At 28.5% G+C, this 17,579-nt stretch overlaps 3 protein-coding genes and 1 long non-coding RNA gene across 4 annotated transcripts; 2 read left to right on the top strand and 2 right to left on the bottom strand.

Moving 5' to 3' along the window:
- Nucleotides 1–8,082: 8,082 nt before the first annotated feature.
- On the bottom strand, nt 8,083–9,675 carry LOC133037777 (uncharacterized). The gene is made up of 2 exons (XR_009687776.1): nt 9,117–9,675; nt 8,083–8,645 (listed from the first exon to the last, which is right to left on the bottom strand). It is a non-coding gene; the product is annotated as an uncharacterized LOC133037777 (long non-coding RNA).
- Nucleotides 9,676–10,090: 415 nt separating this feature from the next.
- On the bottom strand, nt 10,091–11,681 carry LOC115715794 (uncharacterized). The gene is made up of 3 exons (XM_061115289.1): nt 11,552–11,681; nt 11,210–11,266; nt 10,091–10,505 (listed from the first exon to the last, which is right to left on the bottom strand). Exons 1-3 carry the CDS (start codon nt 11,663–11,665, stop codon nt 10,305–10,307), a joined length of 372 nt encoding a protein of 123 aa, XP_060971272.1. The 5' UTR covers nt 11,666–11,681; the 3' UTR covers nt 10,091–10,304.
- A 1,210-nt stretch (nt 11,682–12,891) lies between these two features.
- On the top strand, nt 12,892–13,362 carry LOC133038098 (RNA-binding protein 1-like). The gene has a single exon (XM_061116148.1). The coding sequence runs from the start codon at nt 12,892–12,894 to the stop codon at nt 13,360–13,362; it is 471 nt and encodes a 156-aa protein (XP_060972131.1).
- A 2,973-nt stretch (nt 13,363–16,335) lies between these two features.
- On the top strand, nt 16,336–16,806 carry LOC115717474 (RNA-binding protein 1-like). Its single transcript, XM_030646459.2, has one exon. It carries the CDS (start codon nt 16,336–16,338, stop codon nt 16,804–16,806), a length of 471 nt encoding a protein of 156 aa, XP_030502319.2.
- The last annotated feature ends 773 nt before the right edge of the window (nt 16,807–17,579 follow it).

Below are 17,579 nucleotides of genomic sequence, written 5' to 3'. Positions count from 1 at the left end.
GATGCGGGACCGAATCGAATACGATGCGGTTATCAGTTTGACGTAATGGAAACAGTTCTAGGCCAAAGATCTGACTATCAAAGAGGCGTGGGTAAAAGGCTCAAGGGCAAAGGAAAGAAACCAATCCCTCAAACTCAATCAACGGTGCCTCCCCAACCAACTACTGAAATGATGAGCACCATGGCAGATATATTCTCAGCTATGCGTGCCACTTGGGGGGTAATTTGACGCCTGAACAACGTGCCCTAATATTTAACCCACGCTTTGACAATTTCGTTCAAACGTATAGTCAATCGCAGTCGCCTGGTGGTTCGTCTTCTCAGAGTCATGCCGCTCCTCCGGAACAGCAACAACAACCTCCTACGCAACCACAATTTCAGCCTTCCTCGCAACAACAATTCCAAAATTTGTCACAGCAGCAATTTGAAAATTTTTTGCAGCAGCAACCCCAATCTTTTCCTCAGCAATTTCCTCAGCAGCAACAACAGTCTGCTCCGCCAATGGGAAATCAGTTCTTATACCGAACACCGTCAGAGTCTCCTCCGCTCGGCTCAAACTTTGCTGATTTTGGATTATTTGGGAGTTCATCGCAGGAGAACCAATTTTTTCAACTCCCATTTTCAACCAAGTGAGCTCGGTAATTTGACGTGGGTTTATCATCAGACCAAGCGTATGTGCCTTCTCCGCCACGGGCTTCGGGGACTCGTACCGAAAATAATCCAGATCAAGACTTCATAATTAGAGACTTGAATGAAGATGTTAATGAATAATTTATTTATGTTTTGTAATAATTTAGTTTAATTTTGAGACAATATTTTATTAGGATTAATATGTTAAAGTTAATTACTTTGGAGACAATTTTAAATTATTAATAAATTTTATTAAATTGTTTTAATTATATTAATTAGATTTATTTATTAAATATTTAATTAAATTGTTTTAATTATATTAATTAGATTTATTTATTAAATATTTAATTATTTATTTATATATAATATAAATAAATTTTTAAAAATAATTAATATTTTTTTTTTATTGTTCGGTGTTGTAGCGGCGGAGCAATAGCGGCGGGACCCCGCCGCTATTGCCACGTGTCGATCTCGAAACACAGGCGACACAAAGCAATAGCGGCGGGGTCCCGCCGCTATTGCTCCGCCGCTATTAATAGTATTAGCGGCGGAACCAGTTTTTGGCCGCTAATACTATTAATAGCGGCCAAGCAATAGCGGCGGACCAATAGCGGCCGAGGTCCGCCGCTATTGCCCTTTAGCGGCCAAAAACTGGAGCAATAGCGGCCGAGGGGCTCGCCGCTATTGCTCCTGAATGTTGTAGTGTATGTTGTCGGTTATTTTCTAATAACCGACGACATAGAGTATAATCAATAATGCTAAAAAAATTTCCAATCCACAACCGACTCTAAAGGGTATAGTTAATTTCTATAATTACGGTTTTTACTAAAAAAATTGTCTCTAAATGTCAATTTCAAACCAAACAGGTATTATCACACCAATAAGTTGAAAAAACAGTATCTAATGACTCATATTATAGTAGTGGGTGGTAATGGGAATAGAGACATGGATTTCACTAAATACTTGTTGGTAGTAGTGGTGTTTGTATGAATTTGTGTTGTAATTTCTTGAATAGATAAAGATTATATCTAGCTAATATATAATAAATTTACACATTTGTAATAGATGATTGCTTGATGAAATTTCAAAGCTTTGTTCCACTGATAATGATTTTAAGGTTTTAAAGATTTTAACTAGTAATTTCTTTTATTTATTTGAAAGATTTCAATAAACAATTGTGGGTTGCACTTATTAAAATAATTTTTTTTAAAAAAAATACTTATTTTGGTCTTTTAAATTTTGGAGTGCAATTATAATTATATGAGGTGTAAATATATAATTCTCTTTTTCTATGTATAGGGCAAACTCAATTGAGCCGTTTTCTCGGTTCATGCAAGATATAAAAAGGTTCAGTTTATTTTTTTTTCTTATTTTTGTTTCAATTTGGTTATTTGTTCATGCAAGACCATTTTTATTGTTTTGACGTTTTGTGTTGATACAGCCAACAACTTACATAATCAATCAAATCAAATCATCAATGTCACCCATAGCCCCATATATATAAGAGGCAAATTTCATTTATTTTTTGTTTTTTTGAACGACACATGATCATGATTCATGCATATATATTCTTATTATCAAATGATCATAGTCTAAATCAACAAAGCTAACCAGAAGTAACCTGCAACGACTACAAGAACAATCAAATATTCTAGCTACATCTACATGTTCATGGGGAAGAAGAATCAAGTACTTTTGATCATCTTCTAATTAATTAATTAATGTCAGAAGAAACATTTAAACAAATTAACATATGAATGAGAATGTGAAACAACTAAACTCGTCTTTACTCTGTACGTATGACTCTCACGTATAGAGTTATTTCCTAATAACCGACGGTATAGAGTTAATCAATAATGCTGAAAAAAATTTCCAGCCCACAACTGACTCTAAATGGTATAGTTAATTTCTATACCTATGGTTTTTACCAAAAAACCGTCTCTAAATGTCAATTTCGAACCAAGCGGGTATCATCACACCAATAGGTGAAAAAACAGTCTCGAAAGGTCCATATTGTAGTAGTAGGTGGTAATGGAAATAGAGACATGGATTTCACTAAATGCTTGCGGTTAGTAGTGGTGTTTGTATGAATTTGTGTTGCAATTTCTTGAATAGATGAGGATTATCCCACTGATAAATGATTTTAGGGTTTTAAAGATTTTAATTAGTAGTTTTTTATTTTCTAAAAGATTTCAACAAACAATCGTAGGTTGCACTTATTAAAATATAAATAAAATAAAAACTTTTAAAATACTTATTTTGGTCATTTAACTAAAGGTTAAATATGTAATTTTGGGGTGTAGTTATAATTGTATGGACAAAGTGAAAGGGAGTTCTATTTGCACCCCATAAAATGATAAATATATTCTATTATTAAAAAAAAATATAAATTTAAATAATTTTTTAAAAATTACTCTTAATATATTTTTTAAATTTTTTTCTCACATTATTTTATGTTAATTTCAATACTTATTTTGATTTTATTTTCATAATTTTTCTAACTCATGTATATATATATATATATTTTGAAGAAAATTTCATATAATTTTTTATTTTAATTTTTTTGTCATGATATTTAAAATATAAATTATTTTTGTTCAATAGGTATATTTTTTAAGAATATATATGAATTGGAAAAAAAAATTAAAAAAATTTTAATATAATTAAAGATATAAATTTTATATAAAATAAAAATTATTAAAATATAGTGTCTTTAAAAATTTTTGGAGTGTAAATAAAATTTCCCAATCTATCTATTACAAAACCCTTAGAAAAATTATCCAAATGATGCAAACTCATGCAAGGCAATTTTTATTGTTTTGTTTTGTGTTGATACAACCAACAACTCACATAATCAATCAAATCAAATCAATGTCACCCATCTCCATAAGAGGCAAATTTCATTTATTTTTTGTTTTTTTTGAACAACACACTACATGATCATGATTCATATATATCTTTATATATTAAAAGTGTCTATCTAACGGCAACGTCAATTCTTGGTTTAACGATATTATTTTGTTTCCTCCGTTAACTTCAACAGAATATTCCCAATTAATTTATATTATTTTTTTAACAAAAATTTATATTATTTTAAATCATTCGTTTAAATTGATGGATTGAATTCTTCAAATTTAATAACTAACACTAATATAAGTAGTATTAATAATAGGAGATATTTAGGATTTTAACAATATAATCCCGAACTCTCTGTTTGAAAAATAAAAATATATAATATAAGATAGAAATTTCAGTCGATTATTTTCTTCTTCTATTTTATTTTTCTTGGTGAACTGCGATTTTGGGCTTCAAATCTTAACACCTTCTCTCTCCTCTCTAGATCTTACGCCACCGTTGATGGCGGTTCAGCCCTCTCCAACCAGAATCTCCTCCAATAGCTGTGTTCACCAGCAGTAGCAGTGTAGTATCAGCTTTTCAAAGAATATATATTTACTATGTATGATTACTATGTTTTTAAATGTTATATTGTGCCAGAATATAAAATGTCATTACACATTATAGATATCTAATAAAGCAGTGTATTTATGGGAATTGCATTTGGAACTCAGTGTATTTTTATTTATATATACTGTAAGATCCTTTCTTTTTTCTATACAACCAATCGGAGTGATACTATATTCATCGAACCGGAGAAGCTACAGTCGCGCGTCCCCGTCGATTGCCAGAGCAGGCTGGCTTTTGGGTCTTGGAGAAAAGAAGAAGACAAGCTTGCCCGATATAGTTAACGCGAGTTAGTCAATTTTGCACGAACCTGCGAAAGAAGTTAAAGTTGTGGGTTAGGCTCCACAATGCGACAAACTGCGGAGGCTCGACAGTTCGATAAACGACGAGAAGAAAATATAATCGGTACACTGTTTCACAGTTTGTTTGCATCTTAGAATCGTGTACGCGGTTACAATAACAACATTATACATTGATAAGTTTAAGGTTAAATGCACCAATTAAATTTTTGTGAGATTCTGTAATTTATGTAGCTATGACCCTTATATTATTTGTTATCTTTTTTATCTGATACAACTTATGTACTCAAATTTCATATATATTGTTTATTGGGTCTACATTAATTTCATTTTTTTTTCTTTAATTTTGTATTTCATTTGGGTGATTTGATATCAGAAAGGAGATTCGTAAAGAGCAATGTCATCTTCTTCATCGAAAATATTGGATTTGGAGAGGACTTCTACCAAGATTCTCTCACATTTACGGTGTACACTTCATTTTCTCTCAATTTACAGTGTTTTTCACTGAAATTTTGTTAGATTCATCAAATTAATTCCTTTATTTAATATAATAGTTAATTCACTCTAAATGTTTGTAGAAATGTCTCACTGATTTAGTTCTAAACCCATAAAAGTAGGTGAAGAACAAAGAAGACAAAAAGGAACAGCTGGTTGGGAGAAAAATTCTTTATAGCTTTTGGGTACTAAATCATGCTTTTTATAAATAATTAAATGGGTTTACTTGAAGCTTTGAGTAAATTTGTATTATGTTAACCAGAATATGCTCAATAATTGTAATTTTGATTTAATTTCAGCGATGTAATCTCAGTAATTACATGATTGTAAGAAGGATAATTGAGTGTGATATATTTTTGTTTACAATATTTATTAATTGTTATTTAGACTTTTATTTTATGTGAATTAAGATACTCTACAGGTCTAAATTCGAAGAACACAAATTTAATTTTAGTTAGTTGCTTACAGTAGGAAGATAATCTTATACCTGGTTGGTTTTGTATTTAATTCACATTCTACATTTTGAACTTTGAGATACCATCCTATTCTTTGTAATTGAGTTATGTTTGGAATCATGATGAATTGTTATTTTGAGTTTTTCTATTCCATCAGCTTAACAAGCTATATTTTAAATGGCAGATGGAAGTGTTGATTCTAACATTTATTAGAGTTGTGGATCTTTACAATTATGCAAGATTAATTCTGAAAAGGCAAAGAAAGGTAATAAAGGTAGTCGATTAGTCATGTGTGGTTATGAAGATATAAACAAACCTTAGACTTCAATTACACTTCTTGTATGTTCTCTTAAATTATACACATGTAACTTTTATATCCTTTGCTCTGATTTTCCGTCATTGTAATATGTTTTCGTGTGTATGCACATTTAATTAATTCTCTCTTTTTCTTTTACGGAGCTGAGAGCTTTTTTTCCCTTGGGAAGTTTTGAGTATTTCTCTATTTTCATTAGTGTTGCCTCATGATAGTGGTTATCTCTGTTCAACTCTGAGTGTTAGTTTTCAGCTATGAATAATTAGAAAAAGATCTGAATGTGTTAGATACATTCACCCTAATTTTTGTAATTGGGATTATGGTATAAGTATATTTGAATCATTATGATGTATAAAAGAGGCATTCTCTCTCTCTCTCTCTCTCTCTCTCTCTCTCTCTCTCTCTCTCTCTCTCTCTCTCTCTCTCTCTCTCTCTCTCTCTCTCTCTCTCTTTTGGGGATATAGTTGATTAAATAATAATATAAAAAAGTAACATTTAGATACTCTTTTAATTTAATTTTATACGATTAGTTTATGCCATGACAATGAAAAACACCATCATATTTCAAAGTAGCACGATCTAGCCACCCTAACAATTTTGATTCAAAAATCAAATGCTCAATCGTAACATCCTAATCGTAGAACACGAGATCAATTTTAATCATAGGTTTATATATACAATTATGGCATAAAACAAATCGTTTTAAAAAATAACTTATAATTAGTTATCGAATTCTTAAACAAAAACCACCAGAATGTAAATAAAACTAATATTTACGTGGCTCGCCACGTAACTTTCATCTAGTATATATATATACTAGCAAAAAGCAACGTGCGAGACACGTATAGTAAATTTTATGCTAGTTTTTTCTATATTATTTGAAAGTGATACAATTAAAAATTAAAAAAAAAAATATTATTAATTATCAGGTGAGATTATTATTATGTGTATCTAAATATTATAGTTTATAATGTTGTCAATTAAAAGTGAATATCGAATGCATTATATTAGTATTTAAGAAGGCTTAATGATTTAAATATGTTCTTAAGTTAATCCAAAAATAAACTAACAATTGATGTTCCAATAATTAAAGAAGTATTACTTAAATAGGGGTAAGATAAAAAGAAAATTAAAAATCAATCTCTAAATTGTTGATAATTGAAGATAGCATTAGTCTTAAAATTGTAGATAAGAAAACTAATGATAGTCATTAAATCCATACTTACATGAAACGGTTAGATCAAAAAGAAAAACTCTATATGATTAAATATAGTATAGAGTTTTATTTTTGACAATATTTATTATTTTTGAATATAATATTTGGACAATATTCATTATTCACAATAAATTGTTACAACTACTTTCTTTTTGTATTTTCTTTTAATTTACAATCAATCAATGTTATTACTGTTTTAGAAATTTTATAGAAGCAATAGAAACGAAAACGAAATATGAGAGATGCATGATGAAGATATATTCTTCTTAAAAGAAACAAATGAAGAAGCGATGAATATTAACATTAAAATTTCATATTTATCTTTATTAAAAAAAAATTATGATATTAAAGTGATGAATATTAACATTACTTGGGAGAATAAGCAGAGAGAAAAATCTGGAGAAGAAAAGAAGCGGTGTAACGGCCAACAAAAAAAATTAGAGGGTATATGATTCTGTTATATATATATTGGAATAAAAAAAGACAGAGAAGAGATGAAATATAAATAGGTTTTGAGTTGATGACATATATTATTCTCAGCTAGCTATGATATAAATTAGAATAAGAATGTCCAAATTATAATAGGAAAAGGAATACATAGATATTTAATTTTTAAATTCTTTATGGCGAACTAAATAATAAATAAAAAAAAGATGAAAAATAAAACAAAAGCTAAATAACAAAAAAAAAATAATTCTAAAACATTAACAATAGCTGAAATTATAACTTACTTTCCACGGACGACACACTTTTCCAGTCAATAATTAACTATTAAAAAACTTAATCCAACTCCTATTTCCTCCTCCAAGCTATGCAATTATTTATACCAAGAAAGGAAAAAAAAAACAAAAAACAAATAAACCCCATTACAATATTACCATATGCAGTGTGCTTAAACGTGTTAAATACATAAAACAAAATCTTTGTTGACAATAAATATATGAAAAAAGTGAAACAAAGAATGCAGCTTGAAGGAAAACAAAATGTACGAAATCATAACAAAGTCAAATATCAAAAACCCAAATACCTCTTTATACTAATACCTCTTTATACAATCTTTGTATGACTGCTACAAAGAATGAGTGATAGACATGCAACAATATGATTAATCTCCTTTTTTTGACATAACCACTACCTACCATTGTATAGTATTCATCAAGCTTCATACCTCAGTCTAATATGTATGTAAAACCTACAACAGAATTAATGTCTATTTTCACATAACCACTACCATGGTATATATTCATCAAACCTCATACTTCACTCCACTATGTAATGTAAACCTTAAAACAACAGAAACTAAGAACAGCAAATTGTTACAGCTATAGGATACAGAAGGTTTCACAATCCATAAAACTCAAAGCAGCTACATGGTAATTTTTCCAAATTTGGGAATCTAATCTCATCTACCTAACATTCAGGGCACACATAACGAGTGTAACAAGTCATAAATCCTTAATAATTAGCTCCATTCTATTGTCTCCTCACAGTCACAGGATCATCCTCATATCGAAGTAGAACCAATACATCCACAACTGGGAATTGTGACCTCCAGATAAGACAACAATATCCTGATCACTAAGACCCATGTGGCCAAATACATCCCTCAAGTGATCAGAACTTGCAATTTAGTAACATATTAAGATTCCCATTCTTTTGCTAATCATATAGATGATCCAAACTGATCTTGCTCTGACTTAATTTAAACAACACAAAGCAACACTAACCTTTGGTGGCATTCGACAAGCGACCTTCTGGGGGCGGTTCTTGCTTATCCTGGGACAGATCATAAGCCCATCAAAAACTTGCTTGGCACAAAAACAACCCAAAAAGATCTTTATACATAAACATTATGAGCACATTTATTAATGTGTTATGAAATAGAACTGGAGAAGTAATTTTCACAAAAAATTTAAATGCAAACCAAAACATATACCTTTAACGAAATCAAAAAAAAAAAAAAAAAAAAAAATTGAAAACATAATGAAAACAGGAAAATATTTTTTTAAATGCATCAACAGGAAAATATTTTTTTAAAAAAAAAATGTACTTTTTTTAATTTTTGGGGAAAATATAATGAAAACATAAAAATTGAAACTTTATTATTGAAATGATACCTTGAGAAGAAAGCGAAGAAACCCAGTTATATAAATATTTTTTAAAAAAATAAATAAAAAGGAAATATTTCAAATTAATAATAATAATTACTTTTTCAAATACAATACACATTAGATACGAAAGCCATACCAACTTTATCCAATTTCTTATAATCATTCACTTTTTCTGTGTTTGTTTTTCCTCTGTTCAAGTTCAAATACCCATACGAGTTTTAAGGGAGAAAACCAGATTGCAAAATGGCTGATGCTAAGAGGGCTTTGATGGAAGGTGGTGGGAATTTGAACCAGAAGTTTTCTGGGCGTTTGATTCCAAAGAGGGGTCAAGTCACGATGACTGTTGTGGCGGTTCTGCTTCATTCTTTCTCTTCGGTATTCTCTCTCAATGGTCGCTGTATCGATGGTCCTCACTTAGCTAGAGCCTAGCTAAGCTTCCAAATCCAACGTTGGTAACATATTCAGTTACCAAAGTCAGGGGTGGAGAGAGAGAGACTGAATCTCAAAAAGTTGCAAGCTGTTTTTGATGTTATTGTAACTGGGACTGGGAGGCTGTAAAATTTTTGTAGTTTTTTTTCTATATGTTAGATGAGTTTTGATCCTTCTAAAGTTTCATCTTTTTCAAATTGTTAGTGATGATAATCTTACTGAGATAATCTTCCCATTCCACTGCTTCACAGTCTTAGCCACCAACCCATCTTCCTTTGCTTTATAGATAAATATATAAAATTCTCAAAAACCAAGAATTTCAGTTATATAGGTATACTTTATAGAGAATAGATATATATACATATATATATATACTAGATGAAAGTTACGTGGCATGCCACGTAAATATTAATTTTATTTAAGTTTTAGTAATTTTTTTTTTAAGAATTCGGTAATTAATTATAAATTATTTTTTAAACGATTTGTTTTATAAAAGTAAATTTGTCAGGAAAGCCATAATTGTATATATATAAACTTATGATGTACACATTGTTATTAATAATACTAAAAAATTGGTAATATTAGAAATTAAAATAAATAAACTATATAAAATTAAAAAATAGTAAAAAAAAAAAGAATGACTAACATGTTAAATTAGAAGAAAAATTATTTTTAAAAAAGAATATAAAATTTGCATAAAATAATAAATAAAAAATATTCTGAAAAAGAAATTTTACAAAAATAATAAATAAATATTGTAGGAATGAAAAGTAAAATTATAAATATATAAAACATGAGAAATAATTAAAATTAAATAATTAATAAATATAAATTAAAATGTTGAATTATAAGAATAAATAATTGACTATTATTAATAATAATAATAATAAATACTTCAAGTTACCAAATTAACAGAGCACCAATTGGTAACCCCCACACAAAAGCTCTGAAGATGAGCAGCAAAGCCTGAAGAAGAATCATTCCCATTTGTCCTAATTCCATTGTTCATATCAGTGGAGCTACGTTTATCACTGTTCCCTTGAAACATATCTTCAAATAGTTGCTGCAATTCTTCAAAGGTTTCTTCCCCACTTTCCTGCTAAATTTTCAACAATCAAAATGATGTACTTTCTCTTCTCTTGTGTATATTTTTCAATGATTTTTCATTACATAATTAAGCAGATGAACAACCAAATTTGTATGACAGAAAGGCAAATTGATGCAACATATTCATGGGCCCACACTTTGCCTTTGCTACAAAAATTTTCATACGCACTAATAAAAGTGAAACTTACAAAATTTTCTATAAAGAAAATCAAGAATTATTATTATTTTCCCTTTTAAAATGGGGGACCTCCAGAAGCAGAATTTGCTACTCCTAGTATCTGAACACCGAAGACCATAACAACAAAGAAGAATAAAAAAATAGAGGCGTATCATAATAATATCTGATTAAAAAAATGTAATTTGCAGACCCTAAAGTGGCCCATCCAGAATTCCTTATAGGATACATACAGCCAGCCGTTATTAATATCTCCTTTCTCAAAGTGCCTCGCTTTTAGTGAGGCACAGAGACCTAAAATGCAAAGCAAAAGTCTACATCATAGGACTTGCCAAAAAGCGAGACCCAATTCTTCCTTAATTTGATCCAGCTCCAAAAACATTAGCAGAACCAAGATTCAATTTTGGAGATATTACAAACACTGGAAAATGTACCAATTTTTTTTTTATTTATTTATATGCATAGACAAATATATAAATAAATAAATAAATAATAAAAAAAAGTGTTTGGTAACTCACATTAGGCTTTGTTTGACTCATCATTACAGCCATCTCGCTCAAAAAATCACCCATACCCTGCATCAACCAGTTAAAAATTACAATCAGTACCATACCATAATCATCATCATTAATTCATAAAAACTGGTTTTGAGAATATTTTAAAGACGCCCACTTAATATAAAAAGGAAAAATAAATGGTTCATGGAATAGGGAGTAATAATTGAGTAGGGCATGGTCCATTATAACCTTACAGAGCAAGCTCTGGTTTGGTTTGCTAAGGCTGAGAAAGGTCAGAAGGAAAGCGAAAAGTCAACATGTCTTGAACCAATGAGATTACAGACTTGATTCTTTTGTACTTACACTTTCGTCATCATCGCTATCGTAGACTCCGACGTCGTACATGAACCTCTTATTCTCGTCTGATAAAACTGTGAATACAAAATATAATAGTAAAAAAATACATAAAGTTAACATAAAAGACTTCGTCAATCCAATAATTAAACTTTAATTTTTATACACGTATGCTATGTTAGTTTAATTGTAGAATTTGTTGGAGAGATATGTGGGTAAGATATTTTTTTTAATTTAAAAAAAAAAATTGTTTAATTTTTGGGTTTAATTATTGGGTTTATTTATTTGTTAACGTTTAACGTTAACAGTCTGTTAAGTTAATCGTTAAGGCTAAATAAAAAAAAGAATCGTTAAACCAAGAATCGTTAAACCAAGAATTGCTAGGCACTTTTAATATATAAAGATATTCTTATTATCAAATGATCATAGTCTCAATCAACAAAGCCAACCAGAAAGAAGTAAGCTGCAACGATTACAAGAACAATCAAATATTGAATATTTGATCATCTTCTAATTAATTAATTAATTAATGTCAGAAGAAACATTTAAACAAATTAACATATGAATTTGAGAATGTGAAACAACTAATTAAACTCGTCTTCACTCTCTACGTACGTATGACTCTCACGTACGTGTCCCAATATGATTCCTTGGTTTCTGATTTGGATCCCAACAAAAATAATAATCATCATGCATTTTCTACGTCTAATATTTCTTACTTTTTTTTTTAAATAATAATTAAATGTTTTCTTTGAAAAATGTAAATGAAATTAAAAGATAAATATTTTTACGAAAAATAAATATAAAATGAAAAATCAATACCATAAAATATCTTAATTTGAACCTCAAGTACTAATTAAAATATAAGTATTAATTTTTGTATAATTAATTCTATTAATATTACAGAGAGATAGGATAGGACTTAGGAGTCAATTAATTTTTGTTACTTTTTTCTTTTAATAATAATTAAATGTTTTATTTGAAATAAAAGATAAAACTTTTTTACGAAAAATAAATATAAAATGAAATTCAATACTATAAAATATCTTTCAACATGTATAGCAATACAATTTTGTACTCTTAATTCGAATTTGAACCTGAAGTGTACTAATTCAAATATAAATATATTTACATCTTTTTTTTTTATTATTATTATTTTGTATAATCCTATTCTACATAGGAGTCAAATACTCCTCTATATAAACACACACGTCTATTTCATAAAATTATGAAAAATAAACTACTCATTCAATATTCATTTTAGTTTCAACTTTCAAACATTAAGATTAAGATTGTTCTTTGTGTGTTAGTAAGTATTAAATTAAAGCTTCTAACTATTTCATCTCATCATGGAATCTACACATTTCAATAAGAAGAAGATTTTTATTGGAGGTCTCCCTCATCAAATTGAAGAAGCTGAATTGAAGACATATTTTAGTGATTTCGGAACTGTAGTAGCTACAGAAATTCTTCGTGAAAAGATAACTAATAGGGGTAGGGGCTTCGGGTTTGTGACTTTTGATTCTGAAGAAGCTGTAGAAAAAGTATTGGAAAATAATTTTTATAATCTTAAAGAAAAACAAATAGAGGTAAAGATGGCTAAAGAAAAGACAAATAGAAGGAACCAAATTCCTACCGCAGCAAACAACTTGAACCAATCTCAGCCTCCTTTGGGTTCCCAAATTTATTACCCCAATCCCTATCCATTCCAACCTCATCCCAATTATTGGATGCCTTATTATAATCATATGATTCCAACTCCATATCCATATGGATATGGACAGAATTGTATGAATATGGGAGTTTACTATCCCAATTAAATATATTAAGTAGTGGAAAATATTTCATTTGAAAATTTAATGTTATTTTGTTCTCATTTATGTCTTATGTCTTTTTTAATTTTAATAATTAATAAATTATTTTTCATAATATTATTTTTCACCATATGATAATATTATTCTTATTGTTGATGCTATTTTTTTTTAAGATCACACGAGAAAACTTGCACGTTCAAGTATTTACTTGTGATGTAAGGAAACAAATAAATTTATAATGTATAATATAAATTATTAAATAGTTTAGTAGATTACTTATTAAAAGAATAGTAGATAGCTTAAAATATAAAATTTGTAAAATCACATGTAGATTTTTTTATATAAAATATAATTATGCAAAAATAAAAATAACACACCAAAAATTATTCCGCTCAATTTATGAATTAAATTAAGTAGAATTTTCAACTGTCAAAAAATGTATTTCCGTCGATCTTTAAAATCGTCGCTTATTTGAGTGTCGCGAATATTAAGTAAAATAGGTGAGGGTTGAAAAATATTGGCAAAAAAAAATCCCAACAGTTTAAAACAACAACAACAATAATAATCAATCTTCATTGCTTTCTTCGTGTGGAAATTAACTCTGAGAACTAAATTATCTCACTACATTTTGGTTCAATATAGTAAATATATATATTCTTTACAAATACACAAATATGTATATTATAAATACATTGACAAAATACAAAGATGATCGGATCTCGTGTGCGACAAAGAAAATGATTGGAGCTCTTCCATGTGCGCAATGAAATATATATACATATTAAGTTAATAAATATTTATTTTATAAGCGCAATCCGGCGACCAATTGCGACAAAAATTCAACTACCATGCACACACAACAACATAATGTTAATAAAATAGAAAAATCCCAAAAAAATTTACAAAAACGAAAATAAAGCCATGTACATTAATAAAATGAATAGAAATCATATTTATACCTTAATGGACGTTGAAATTCAATGTTTTCTCCACTAAAATCGGTGGCCGGAGTTATACCACCACTTTTTTTAATGGGTTTGGTTACAGATAGAGGGAAAAAAACTAAATTTTTTTAGTGTATAGATTTAGGTATTGAAAACAGAAAATTTTAAAAGGAAAATGAGGTAAAATGGTGTAGAAATGAGGAAAATATAAGGTTTTTTAGTGGTAGTTGGCAAGGGTTTCGTGAGTTTTTTGGTTTTGCTATGAGGGGTGGCTAGTTATCGTGCTAAGAAAGAAGACGTAGTGAAGAAGATGAAGTCTGAGGGTTATATTTATATATCCTATGGCATCAGTTATTAGGAAATAACTGACGGTATAGGTGCACACGTGTCAATAAAGGTGTGCACCTATGTTGTCGGTTATTTTCTAATAACCGACGACATAGAGTATAATCAATAATGCTAAAAAATTTTCCAATCCACAACCGACTCTAAAGGGTATAGTTAATTTCTATAATTACGGTTTTTACCAAAAAAATTATCTCTAAATGTCAATTTCGAACCAAACAGGTATTATCACACCAATAAGTTGAAAAAACAGTATCTAATGACTCATATTATAGTAGTGGGTGGTAATGGGAATAGAGACATGGATTTCACTAAATACTTGTTGGTAGTAGTGGTGTTTGTATGAATTTGTGTTGTAATTTCTTGAATAGATAAAGATTATATCTAGCTAATATATAATAAATTTACACATTTGTAATAGATGATTGCTTGATGAAATTTCAAAGCTTTGTTCCACTGATAATGATTTTAAGGTTTTAAAGATTTTAACTAGTAATTTCTTTTATTTATTTGAAAGATTTCAATAAACAATTGTGGGTTGGTCTTTTAAATTTTGGAGTGCAATTATAATTATATGAGGTGTAAATATATAATTCTCTTTTTCTATGTATAGGGCAAACTCAATTGAGCCGTTTTCTCGGTTCATGCAAGATATAAAAAGGTTCAATTTTTTTTTCTTATTTTTGTTTCAATTTGGTTATTAATTTGTTCATGCAAGACCATTTTTATTGTTTTGTTTTGTGTTGATACAGCCAACAACTCACATAATCAATCAAATCAAATCATCAATGTCACCCCATAGCCATATATAAGAGGCAAATTTCATTTATTTTTTGTTTTTTGAACGACACATGATCATGATTCATGCATATATATATATTCTTATTATGAAATGATCATAGTCTCAATCAACAAAGCCAACCAGAAAGAAGTAACCTGCAACGATTACAAGAACAACACAACACATGATCATGATACGTGTCCGAATATATGATTCGTTGGTTTCTGATTTGGATCCCAAGAAAAATAATAATCATCATGTATTTTCTACGAAAAATAGTAATTAAATATTTTCTTTGAAAAATATAAATGAAATTAAAAGATAAATATTTTTACGAAAAATAAATATAAAATGAAAAATCAATACCATAAAATATCTTAATTTGAACCACAAGTACTAATTAAAATATAAGTATTAATTTTTGTATAATTAATTCTATTAATATTACAGAGAGATAGGATAGGACTTAGGAGTCAATTAATTTTTCTTACTTTTTTTTAATAATAATTAAATGTTTTATTTGAAATAAAAGATAAAACTTTTTTACGAAAAATAAATATAAAATGAAAGTCAATACTATAAAATATCTTTCAACTGTACAGCAATACAATTTCGTACTATTAATTCGAATTTGAACCTGAAGTGTACTAATTCAAATATAAATATATTTACATATTTTATTATTATTATTATTATTATTATTATTACTATTTTGTATAATCCTATTCTACATAGGAGTCAAATACTCCTCTATATAAACACACACGTCTATCTCATAAAATAATGAAAAACAAACTACTCATTCAATATTCATCTTAGTTTCAACTTTCAAACATTAAGATTGTTCTTTGTGCGCTAGTAATTATTAATTAAGTATTAAATTAAAGCTTCTAACTATTTCATTTCATCATGGAATCTACGCCTTTCAACAAGAAGAAGATTTTTATTGGAGGTCTCCCTCATCAAATTGAAGAAGCTGAATTGAAGACATACTTTAGTGATTTTGGAACTGTAGTAGCTACAGAAATTCTTCGTGAAAAAATAACTAACAGAGGTAGGGGCTTCGGATTTGTGACTTTTGATTCTGAAGAAGCTGTAGAAAAAGTATTGGAAAATAATTTTTATAATCTTAAAGAAAAACAAATAGAGGTAAAGATGGCTAAAGAAAAGACAAATAGAAGGAACCAAATTCCTACCGCAGCAAACAACTTGAACCAATTTCAGCCTCCTTTGGGTTCCCAAATTTATTACCCCAATCCCTATCCATTCCAACCTCATCCCAATTATTGGATGCCTTATTATAATCATATGATTCCAACTCCATATCCATATCAATATGGACAGAATTGTATGAATATGGGAGTTCACTATCCCAATTAAATATATTAAGTAGTGGAAAATATTTCATTTGAAAATTTAATGTTATTTTGTTCTCATTTATGTCTTATGTCTTTTTTAATTTTAATAATTAATAAATTATTTTTCATAATATTATTTTTCACCATACGATAATATTATTCTTATTGTTGATGCTATTTTTTTTTAAGATCACACGAGAAAACTTGCACGTTCAAGTATTTACTTGTGATGTAAAGAAACAAATAAATTTATAATGTATAATATAAATTATTAAATAGTTTAGTAGATTACTTATTAAAAAAATAGTAGATAGCTTAAAATATAAAATTTGTAAAATCATATGTAGATTTTTTTTATATAAAATATAATTATGCAAAAATAAAAATAACACACCAAAAATTATTCTGCTCAATTTATGAATTAAATTAAGTAGAATTTTCAACTGTCAAAACCAATAGCGGTCGAGGTCCGCCGCTATTGCCCTTTAGCGGCCAGATAATAGACCAATAGCGGCCGAGGGGCCCGCCGCTATTGCTCCTTAATGTTGTATCTCGGTATATTTTTTAAGCATATGAATTGGAAAAAAAAAAGTTAAAAAAAATTTAGTATAATTAAAAATATAAATTTTATATAAAATAAAAATTATTAAATTATGGTGTTTTTAAAAATTTTTGGAGTATAAATAAAATTTCCCTAAAGTGAAACCATATGGTCTATCTATTACAAAACCCTTAGAAAAATTACCCAAATGATGCAAACTCAATTGAGCCGATTTGTCGGTTCATGCAAGATAT

This window comes from Cannabis sativa, chromosome 5, assembly GCF_029168945.1.
Source record: "Cannabis sativa cultivar Pink pepper isolate KNU-18-1 chromosome 5, ASM2916894v1, whole genome shotgun sequence".
NCBI classification, from domain to species: Eukaryota; Viridiplantae; Streptophyta; class Magnoliopsida; order Rosales; family Cannabaceae; genus Cannabis; species Cannabis sativa.
Note: the sequence above shows the minus strand (reverse complement) of the source record. Positions and strands in the feature narration are given on the sequence as shown.